Raw genomic sequence first — 10,984 nt, 5'->3', positions numbered from 1 at the left:
GCCATTCCTGTTAGATTCGGTACCAGAGGAGAAAAACAAAGCGCGAGGAGATTCCTGAGCGGTCACCTGCGGCTCTGCAGGGTCAGGTAATCCCCGCCGGGGCGCCCGCCGGAGTCACCTGGCCAACTGTTTAAAACACCTAGACTAGCGCCCGCCCCCGAGGTTCGGATGCAACCCGCCTGGGTTGGGCCCTGGACGCAAGCGTTTTTCCAAAGCTCCCGGGGGCGGGGAGGGCGGGGGGAGGTTGCTTTTCAGATGAGCAGCGGGGCTGAGCCCCTCCGGAAAGGATTGAGCTCCAGGCTCACCTGGAAGGTGTAAAATTTATTCCGAGATGCAAGTTTTGTATCAGAAATATACGCAAAAATTGCATTCTATTCCATAATGTGTCTGTATTCGTTTTAATGTAGAAGCAAATGTAAAAGATACTTTTCAAAAAAAGAAACTCTAACTCCTACAGGTATAAAAATGAACGCGAGGTAAAGATTTATTCATAAGAGGGCAAGTGGATGCTATAACTGGTTCACAGGAGACTTGTCAAAAAGCACAAATTTATATGGAGCGAGGGAATGGAATTGCAAACGGAGGCAAAACTGGTTTTTCCATAGGGGGGAGAGAAGTTGATGGATGGAAGCTCTCGCTTCCTGCGATTTTTTTATTATTATATTTACAATGTATTTCTTAAATTTTTTTATTTAAAAAAGTCTAAAATTTGAAGTGTAGTTGATTCACAAAGTTGTGTTAGTTTCAGGTGTGCAGCAAAGTGATTTCAGATTCTTTTCCATTATAGGTTATTACAAGAAATTGAATATACTCCCCTGTGCTGTCCTTGTTGTTTGTCTGTTTTATATATAGTAGTGTGTGTATGTTAATCCCAAACTCCCAATTTATCCCTCCCCCACTTCCTGTGAATTTAAAAAAAGGTGCAGAATAGCTCCAAGACCACGAACTGGGCTAGAAGCAGACAGATTGGGGGTTGTGCTTTAAACAGTGCATAGTGTTTCGCTGAAACAGAAAAGTTTTTCTTCACAATATTTCAAAAAACTACCTGGAAAAAAAGACTTCTTACAGTGCTAATACTGCTGGGCTCCCCCAAACCCAAAATACCCAACTTCCAATCACTCATGGGACAGCACATTTTTCTACTTTTGGGGCTTTTGGGCAAAACCCCACAAATACACATGGAAGTTAGTGGGTGAGGGGTTAGGTGCAGAGACCTGAGTTCAAGTAATGCCCTGTCACACGATACCTGTGGGACCCTGCTCTTGGGAGCCTCCATTTCTTCACTTGACCGTCGTATATAGCAGGGTTCCAGAAGCTTCCCTCCCTGCTTCTTAGCTTAGGTGGACAGAGTAAGTCACCTCAGAACAGGCTTTCTTTGTTAAGGGGAGGTTTCTTTGAGTGGTCTCTTTAGTTATGTAAATGTGGCAAAGAGAGCACCCACTGCCCGGCGGAGAGCAGACTGGACCTTCTGTGGCCTGACAAAGCCACCTCTTCCCAAGGCCCCTAGGAATGCAGGGCTGGTGGCTGGGGAGGAGGGGAAGCGTCTTGCATTTGAAGCTCAGGGCCCTTGGGGAGGAAAGGGTTTGAGACCCACCTCCCCCCACCCCTACCTGTTCCCCAGGATCTGCTTGAGGAGTGACTAAAATTTACTGTCAGGGAAGGCTTGGAAAGTTGCTTCCCAGGGACAAAGAGAACCTGAGTGCGTTTGTGGGGCTCCCCAGGAGACTGTGTAACCGACTGGGAGTCTCGGGACGCAGCACCCCTAGCTTGCTTCTCTCTGGGGAAGGATGGCAGCGCTAGCGAGGGTGATTAAGAGAATCACTCTGTCTGAAGCGTGCGCCCCGCTACAGCCTCTGCCAGGAAGATAACGCCTGAGAGTGCACAGGACTGGGGTGCGGGGGACCGTGTTCCACTGTGTCACCGTGTTGGGGGAGAGGCAGCAGCTGAGGAAGGTGGCTCAGACTTTCCAGGGAACACACTTTGGACTAAGGATGTCCTTGAGGGTCCAGACGATTTAGGAGTGAGTGGGCTCCAAAAGGGAGAGGTAGGATTTTGTAGGGAGGAAAGATAATTTTCCCTCTACCCTTCTAGGTTGTTGGCGGAGACTCCTCCCTATAATAAAAGACACATTAACAGGAGAAAAACAAACAGAAGTTAAATAACACGCATACCTCTTACATGCATGGAGGATACCCAGGAAAACTCTCCGAAATGGCCCAAGCCACCACCTTCAATACCATTTTCGGCTAAAGACTGAAGAAAGATATTGTGGGGTGCAACACCAGGACACCCCGCCCAGCTCCTCCCATCCCCAGCACTGCCCACCCGGGGCAGCTGGCTGCCCTGATGCCCCACTTTTCTGCACTTCTGGGCTGCTGCACGTGTCCCCGGCCTGGACTGTGCTTCCTTCCCCTTCCACCACAGGCGAGCGCCCACTCCTCCTTCAAGATGCAGGTTCTCCCTGCCCTGTGCTGGGGGTCCTGTTACACCAGCCCCTTCAGGTGGGCTCCCCGCCCTTCCTCCCTTCCTTCTGCGGTGCTAACGCGGGCGCCCCGCCCCTTTCCCAGCCCTCTCTGCCAGCCCAGCCTGGGCCCCTGAGGTTTAAAATGGGGTCAGGAACAAGGGTCCCCATGGGGCAGAGCCTGAGGAAGTTCCCATGCTGGGAACTTGCTGCTCCCACTGAGAGCTCCCTGTGCGTGCGGCTCAGCTGGAGAAAGAGCGAGCCCAGAGGAAGGGGTGTGCCGCCAGGGCCCCCCGCCCCGCTCCTCGTACCTCTCTCTTAGGATCGAGTCTGAACACCCTCCTGCAACCCAGAAGGCCTGAGATCCCCAGCAGCCTTCCCCTCTCACAGCCCTGTTCCAACACCTGCAGCCTCACCCACCGCAGCGCCCCCCCACTGAGGAGGGGCTCCTATCTGCTTCGGCATATGCACCCACCTGTCTCTCCACCTGCCCAGCATCCTTCAGGTGGCAGCTGAACACAAAGGCTGCCTCTGGACCCCCACCTGGGCCTTGGGTCCAGTGGCCCTTCCACGTCCGTCTCCTGGATGTCCCTCCATGGCTCTCGGCCTCGCTGGACTGAGCTCTGGGAAGGCAGAGACCCCAGAGCCCCTCCCTGCTTTCTGCAGCCCCTGGCTTCAGAGGGAGAGGTATGGACAAACAGGGCTAGCGACCTGTACAGTCACAAGGCTCCGCCTCAGAAGGGCCCTGTGCCTGGTTTAACTCTCTGCTGTGCCATCGTGAAATTCTTAACATTCTAAGACGCTGCGTTAACTTAGGATCTAGCCATTCCTCACTCACCTGGAGGAGGTCCTAGCGTGGGCATTAATAGGTAAGTGACCCTCTCGGGTCATGTGACCCACTGGGTGCAGGCAGGGAGCTGCTGTCTTGCCCACTACAGCCCCAGTGCCCCTTCTCCTGCGGGTGGCTGCCCTCGCCAGCCTGGAAGTACGCAGTTTAGGCCGAGGTTCCCTGCACAGTGCGGTCCCGCTCACACCGGACCCCACAGGGCCACTGTTTCAGTGCCGCTTGTCAACCTTACCAAGGCTCCAGGCTGGCTGAAGGAAAGTCAGGAAGCCCACCAGGTCCTGCACACCCCCGACCCAACCCCACTCGCTGCAGCGCCGGCCTCGGGGCGGCTCTGGCCTGGCGCTCGCTGGGAATACTCTGCGGGCAGCAGGTCTCTCTTGCACCCCGCTCCCCACCCAGGGGGCGTCTTTCTTGACTCTGCTTTCATCCTGGCACTCGGCTCCCTCTAAGGTCCTTCAAAGGGTCCTTGTGTACCCACCAGCCAAGAACAAGGAACGAGCTGTGTCTTCAGAAATCTCCAGCAACCTTGGCCCCAGACAGGCCCTCCGACGGAGATGGCGACAGGAACTGCCACACCAGAAAGAAAATCAGTCCCGTTTTATTGAGAAAATAGAGTCGACCCCTCAATCTTTTCCCAGGTGACTCGACCCTGATACGAGGTGGCATCCTTCTGCAGCCACCCCCAAGGACCCCTGAACCTGAGTGGGGCAGCCCACGAGGGCCACGCCATCCCTTCACAGGGGCGAATGCTGGTCTGCTTAGGCCCTGCAGTAGGCGTGCAGGTCGGGCAGGGTTCTGGAGCAGGGCTGGGACGGGCACGGGGGTGCCGGGGTGGGGTTGTGGCTGTGGGTGGAAGAGTGGCCGAGGCAGGTCGTGTCTTGCTGAAACGAGGGAAGCGGAGGGAAGACCACCACCTTCCTTCTCCCTCCACATTCTTCATAAATAAAACTTCACATTAATAAAGGAATGTCCACTTCCAGGGTCGAACCGGCTGGTTTCCGGCTGGGGAGCCAGGCCTCACGGGCCCTCGGCTTGGGCTGGTTGGGCAGCACTGTGACTGCCGGGGCCGGAGCACTGCTCTTTGGCCCTGCGTCAGGGGGTGAGGTGGGGCTGCAGCCCATCCAGAGGCTCTGAGGATCGCTGAGGTAGTCAGAGTGGCCGGTCATGCTTCCAGACAGACGGGAGCCGGAGGGAGCATCACAGGACGCAGCTAGGAGTGAAGCCAACTGGGAGTAGACGGGGCAGCCAAACCCCAGGCAGGTCAGGGGGCGGGGGTGTGCTGAGGGCCTTCTGAGGCTCAGTCTCCAGGAGACCCAGGGGCGTGAGAGGGCCTGTGTGCCTGCACAGGGCTGAGCTTCTCCTGAAAGGGCTGCTCGGGCCCGTGGGGAGACGGAGGCATTTCACAGGAGAATCTTCTCCGTGAAGGTGAGAGGGCAGCCGCAGACCCATCCAGGGGCAGGTCTAGCCCAGGTACCTGAGCACAGGGTTCCTTCAGAGGCCACCAGGGCCTCCCACCGGGGCAGAGGGAGCCAGGCCACAGACCCAGGTTAGGAGGGCTGCCAGGGGCCAGTGGCCTCGCTCCCCAGAGAACCGTCTCCAGTCTGGGCAGTTCCAAACGTTCCCGGGCCTCAGCTCCGGCTACCTGCACCCCACCACACCTGGGGACACGTAAGGCCCACCCCTCCGCCTCCCCACAGGGACCAAAGGCTGTGCCCTGGCTTCGCACTTGCAGCCTCATGCCTTCCGGGGCTCGAGGGCACACGCCCTAGTCTACCCTGGCGGCCCGCCCGGTGTCAGAGCACCTGGAGCTTGCGGGAGCAGGTGAGGTTGCCGTGCACCAGACCCCACATGGCAAGCAGCTCAGTGGGCAGCAGCTTGTGCACGACGAGCATGGAGCGGAAGAAGCAGGGCTCCTTGTTCATGCGGCTGTTGCGGTTCCGCGAGATGCCAAACGTCTTGAAGCCCTCGTGGGCCGTGGGCCGCACACCCAGCACCTCCAGGCACATGCCCAGGAAGACGTCGTCGATGGGGTAAAGCTCCAGGGTGTCGCAAGCGTGGTGCAGGCGCCGGGCCAGGCCCCCGGCCATAAGGAAGCCCCCTCCGCCTGCGTACGGCGGGTAGCTGGCCTGGCTGTACAGGACCCCGGGGATATAGTATTTGTTATCCTTTCTGCGGATGGGCCGCGCGTGCTGCAGCACGTCGCCCACAAACAGGTCTTCCTGGGGCCGCCGGTCAGCCAGAAATTCCAGCAGGTTGGTGGGGTTGACGAAGACGTCGTCGTCGCCCTTGAAGATGAAGCGTACGTCGGGGCAGTAGATGTCAAGCCACTTGAGGAAGTGGATCTCCTTGAGGGTCAGGTTGAAGAAACTGTCCAGAAAGTCCCACTGCAGGATGTCCCCATAGATGCGGTCCTCGTAGGCCAGCAGCTGCTGGTAGTGGGCCCTCTCCTCCTGCTTGGAGGCTGTGCCCAGCAGGAAGAGGGTGTGCACGGCGCCGCGGCCCCGGCCCGCCGACTCCTGCTCGCGGCCCCAGGTCTGGCGGATGGCCTCGCGGCGGTCGTGCTGTGTGATGACGGACTTGACGACCACCAGCAGATAGACGTCGCCGCTGCACTTCTCTGGATGGTTGAGCAGCATGGGGAAATATCGACAGTGGCGATAGAACAGAAACTGCTGGAAGTGTGGCTCCAAGCCCTGGAACCAGGGCTGGTGGGTCAAGTTTACATTGGCTGAGCAGTTAGTGGTGGTCACATCCCAGGCCTGGGGCCCCCGTGAAACCATGGGTGTGAGGGTGACCGCATCCTTCGGGTTCTTCCAGAAGCTGTCAGGGTGCACCAGGTGTCCGCTCGGTTTCTGGGCCTTCTGTAACCCGAGGGTGGGTAGCAGGGGCTCCTGCAGAAATTGGCTGGGGGTCAGACTGCGCTGGAATACTGTTACAGCCACGAGCAGGGCCAGCGACAGGCACACACTCTTGTAGATGGTTCTCTTCCTGGGGGCGGCGGGTAGTGAGGTGGGGAGAGGATGGTACAGAGGAGAGAAGAAAGGATGAGTCAGTCCCCTTGTACAGAGGTGCAGTCCCAGATGGGCAAGTGGACCCTGGACACAGACTCAAGTCCCTGGGCCCCTGAGCGGTCAGAGGAGGGTCCTGCTTCCTCTCTCATCCTGACCGCCCTCCTCCAGGACCAGGGGAGCCACACAGCACAGAGCTTAAGTACAAACACTGTGGAGTCAGGCTGCTAGGATTCAGATTTTGGTCCTGCTAATTACAAGCTGAATGGAGAGGTCCAGTGGGTCTCCCTTAACCTCTCCGAGGCATGATTTCTTCTTTTCCGAAATGAGGATATCATGCAATTGGAGTGCTAGCTGCAGTGCCGGGCACACAGTGGGTATGGAGTCAGGGGAATGCTGTGATTCTCTGAGGATGACCTCTGCCCTGCTCCCCACCTCTCCCCCAGGCACCCCCTTTGCTTTGTGCGAGCCTGGTGAACCATCAGAGAGTACACCTGCTCAAAAAGTGTGGGGGACATTGGGGAGCCGGCTCTAACTTGGGACCTGAAGAAGCCTGTCCCTCCCCCGTCCCCCTGCATCCATGTGACCCAACAAAAAAGAACAGCTCTCACGGTCGACAGAGGCCTGAAAATGGGGCGAGCATCTCCTAGCATGCCCACTGCCCCCATATCCCCACTAGGAAAGGTGAAGTCCCCCAGCTCTGCTGCTTTGGGAAGGGCACAGCTGTATCCCCACTCTCCAGGGTCCCTCATAACAAGTTAACCTCACCACACCCCTTTCGGAAGCAGAAATCAGTTTGTTTTTTTTTTCCAGGAGTGCTCGCAGAGCCAGGGCCAGGGCCCTGAGTCCCTGGACCCTGAGCCCTTGGACCCCAGGACCCTCTCTCCTCAGCTCACACTCTGGGGGTGGCCAGGCCACCTGCCATGTTCTCTCCTGTGGAGACATAGGAGCTGGGGACTCCGGGGGTGGGGGGGCAGGCCAGAAAAGTGTGGCCTCACAGGGCCAGCCCAGCAGGGAGATGGCCCTGAGTGCCAAGAGGGGAGATATGGGAGAGACAGACTGTAAAGTGGTGAGACAGGAACCAGGTAGAGCAGCCTGGAGTGGCCTCAGGACCGGCTGATTAAAGGCGGCAGGCACCCGGGGCGAGTGAAGGCTGAGCCCCATGGACGGCAATTTTCCAAGGGGTCCCAAGATTTCCTGGAGGAAGACTGGATCCTCTCAGGTGCTGGGACAGGGGTGTGACCCAAGACCGGATCCTCCCAGGGGGTGGGAGCGGAGTGCTCCGGGCGGCTTTCCCGCCCTGGGGGTTTCGGCAAAGTCCTCCACACCCCAGGTCGGGAGGCCGGACTGGAGGAATTAGAGGGGGTCACCCCCCCCCCCACTCCAGGCTGGTTCCACTTGCACCGCCCCACTTCATTTGTGGGAAAAAAAGTCCCCAACGGGAGGAGAGAAGGGGAGAGGTGGGCAGGCGGGAGGCACGAGCTCCCCGGGAGGAAGGAGAGCCACTCGGGGGTTGAGGGTAGAGGACGGGGGTCGCCCAGGACGCAGGAGGCCCTCGGAAGCGGGGACGGGACCCAGCTGCCGGCGAGACCTTGCGTCGCTAACTCCCCGGGTGCGGGAGTGGATGTGCGTGCCTCGGTGCCCGGGCGTAAGGGAGCAGAGGGGCCGCCGGGGAGGGCTGAGCGCGCGGCCCCCGCGGTCCCCGGTCGCCGACCGGCCGGTGCAGGCGTCGCGCACAGCCGGGCATCTCCGGCCACCGCCGTGCCAGCCCATGTGTGCCCGGGAAAGTGAGGCCAGCCCGGGACACCCAGCGGGGCATGCCTCCCCGCGCCCCCAGCCCGGGTCCCCCGGCCCGACGGCCCCACTCACCACAGAGACATGGCGGCCCGGTCCAGGGCGGCGGCGGAGCCGGGCGCGCGGATCGCAGCTCTGGGCAACGCGGCTTGGGGACGGCGGGCGGGGACCTGGACCGGGATGGGGACCGGGATGGGGGCGGGCGGGGGCGGGCATGGGCGGAGGCCGGGACGCGCCCCCGCCGAGGCTTTCCTCTTCCCCGCGGCCGGAGGAGGGGCCGGGAGGGTAGGCGTTGGCCCAGGTACTTTAACCCCTTCGGCGCCCCCGGCCCTCCCTCCCCGCGGCCGCGCGCCGAGCCTTCAGCCCCGCGCAGGGCAGCAATTACCCATTTCCCGGGGGTGGCGCCCGAGCCCCGGGAGCGCCCGGAGCCGCCCAGGATCACTCGGCCCGAGCTTGAGTGGCCGAGTCAGGACTTCGGAGCCCACGAGGGTCACTCACGCCCCCAGGGACGCGGTTTCCCCCGCGGGGCTTCCCTGGGGCCGCCGGCCCCTCCGGACTCTTGCGGACCGGGACCCCACCCACCTCCAACCAACCCACGAGCGCGGGGCCCAGCCATTTCCCTGCGGCCCCGTCCGGACTTTTTCTGGGTGGGGGAGGCAGAGGCAGACAGGGCTTCCTTTCCCCGCTCTGTTTCCCTCTGCCCTCTCCCCTTCCCCTCCTCGCCCCACCCGCCCCGCACCTAGCTACCTAAGGCTGGGTCTACCGAGGAGAGGGCCTGGGGCTGGGAGAGCAGAAGCCCGCGCAGAGGTCGGGGGGAGGCCGGGCTGCCTGAGTGGGGACCCCGGCCCAGGCCGCAGCTCAGCCCTGAAACCTTCTCTGTGTCCCCGGACAATAGCCCTCTCCATCTCTGGGGTCCTTCTCGCCTCTGGAAGCCCCTCCTCGCCACCAAGGAAAGGCCCGTCTGCCAGCCCAAACTTCCTTTTCATCCATCAACAAGTATTTCACTCAAAACCTTTTTTGTCCCTAAGCCTTTATTAATCTGTTTATGTATGACACACCCAGGGACTCCTAGGGAGTGGGCTGGGGGCTCTGCACAAAGACACGGAACTCACAGGGGCCTTCTTGGCCCAGGTGGGTCTGGGGTGGTGGGTGTTCCATCCAGGTGACTTCCAGAATCCTCTAACAGGTAATGCCTGTCCTAGCCTTTTTCCATGTTGAGGTCCCATCACTGAGCTTACAGTAGGGCCTCAAAAAGGCCCACAGTAGGGCTTCCCTGGTGGCGCACTGGTTGAGAGTCCTCCAGCCGATGCAGGGATCCCGGGTTCGTGCCCCGGTCTGGGAGGATCCCACATGCCGCGGAGCGGCTGGGCCCGTGAGCCATGGCCGCTGAGCCTGCGCGTCCGGAGCCTGTGCTCTGCAATGGGAGAGGCCACAACAGTGAGAGGCCCGCGTACCGAAAAAAAAAAAAAAAAAAAAAGGCCCACAGTAGTGAAACAGAAGCATTTCACAGTCCAGTAAATAACAGCTAACATTCATCAAGCAGTGCAATATGCAAAGCACGGTCTAGGTCCCTGAGTGAAATGACCGAGTCCTAGAGGCTATTATTATTACCACTTTACAAAGGAGGAAATGGAGGTGCCTGCCTCCAGTGGGTCAGGTCTCACAGTAAGCAAACCCAGGAAGCCTGCCTGGCTCCGGAGGCAGGCCCTTTTGCCCTTCACTCAGGGAAAGCAGTGACAGGGAGCAACTTCCTGTCAAGGGGCACCCGGGCAGGCCAGGAGGCCTCCGGGTACAGTCAGAGGCAGGTAGTAGGAAGCCTAAGGAGGCTGCTGTTTCCCAGCTGGACCCCAGGCCCCTGAGGCTCAGGTGAGGAGCCCTTTCCTTAAGGGGCCCTCGAGGGCCCATTGGAGGGGGAGGAGAAAGCCAGCGCTCAATAGAATTTTTCCTGGATGTTGCAAGCTTCAGGGAGGGACTGTGAAGGGCCTTTCAGGCAGAATTCCAGAGGAGAACCCTGGGGCCAGCGCCTTAGTAACAGCCCCTCCCAAGTACCAGAACAGGAAGGAGGTCTGACCTGCAGCCCAAAGCCCCCCTTGGCCCGGCAGCCTGCTGTTGCGGGCCGCCCACAGTCCCACTGGCCACCCAACCTGCAGGGCACCAGGTAGTTCACTGCCCAGGCTTCTGTGTTCTCTTGCTTTGCCCTGCAAGTATGGCCTTGAGGGAGGGCTAGTGCTGGCCTGGCTGAGGAGAGTCCGCCCTGACTCAGCACTGACTTCTCCCCTGGAAGCTGCGGGGTCTTTTTAGGAGCCTAATGAGGGGTGGACACAGTGATCTCTTGGAAGGGGTTTTGAGCCCAGGGTTAGGGACTGGAGGGGCAGTGTCGGGTCTGTGGGTCTGCATGTCACCGGGACCAGGTGGCTTATCGCCCTGAGACCTCAGTTTCCTGGAAGCACGGAATTACAGAGATGACGCATGTGAAGCTTGATCAGTGCCTCCTGCGAGGTGGCGAGCCAATCCATAGGCCCCAGAACCCAGGAGGGTTCAAAGGTTGTTATGGGAAGATCGCCACCAAAGGCAGCAGAGTGTTTGCCAGTGGAATCTGTTCCATTGAGAGGAACAATTTGTCATCATGGATTCATTTGATCTGTGCCTCGGTCAAACTCAGCCTGGGAAATGGATGACAGTTAAATACTCAGTGCTTGAATCTGGGGTGGGAGCCAGGCCAGCCCCTGGTCAGCTTGCACCGTCAGTCTGACAGGCTCCCCTGGGGCTGCTTGGGCCTATCCCTATCAGGAGTGCTAGAACTCACCCAGTCTGGCCCACTCCACCTGTCCAGGCCCCTGCCCTTCGGGCAGAGTCCCAGCAGCAGATTCCTGC

The 10,984-nt window shown here is 59.7% G+C and overlaps 1 protein-coding gene across 1 annotated transcript; it reads right to left on the bottom strand.

Annotated features, from left to right (window-relative positions):
* Positions 1-5,101: 5,101 nt before the first annotated feature.
* B3GNT7 (UDP-GlcNAc:betaGal beta-1,3-N-acetylglucosaminyltransferase 7) lies at positions 5,102-8,196 on the bottom strand. Its single transcript, XM_007462744.1, has 2 exons — positions 8,186-8,196; positions 5,102-6,296 (listed from the first exon to the last, which is right to left on the bottom strand). Exons 1-2 carry the CDS (start codon positions 8,194-8,196, stop codon positions 5,102-5,104), a joined length of 1,206 nt encoding a protein of 401 aa, XP_007462806.1.
* Positions 8,197-10,984: the final 2,788 nt, after the last annotated feature.

This window comes from Lipotes vexillifer, unplaced genomic scaffold (assembly GCF_000442215.2).
Source record: "Lipotes vexillifer unplaced genomic scaffold, Lipotes_vexillifer_v1.1 scaffold860, whole genome shotgun sequence".
Taxonomy (NCBI): domain Eukaryota; kingdom Metazoa; phylum Chordata; class Mammalia; order Artiodactyla; family Lipotidae; genus Lipotes; species Lipotes vexillifer.
The sequence above is the reverse complement of the archived record's forward strand: the minus strand, read 5'-3'. Positions and strand labels throughout refer to the sequence as shown.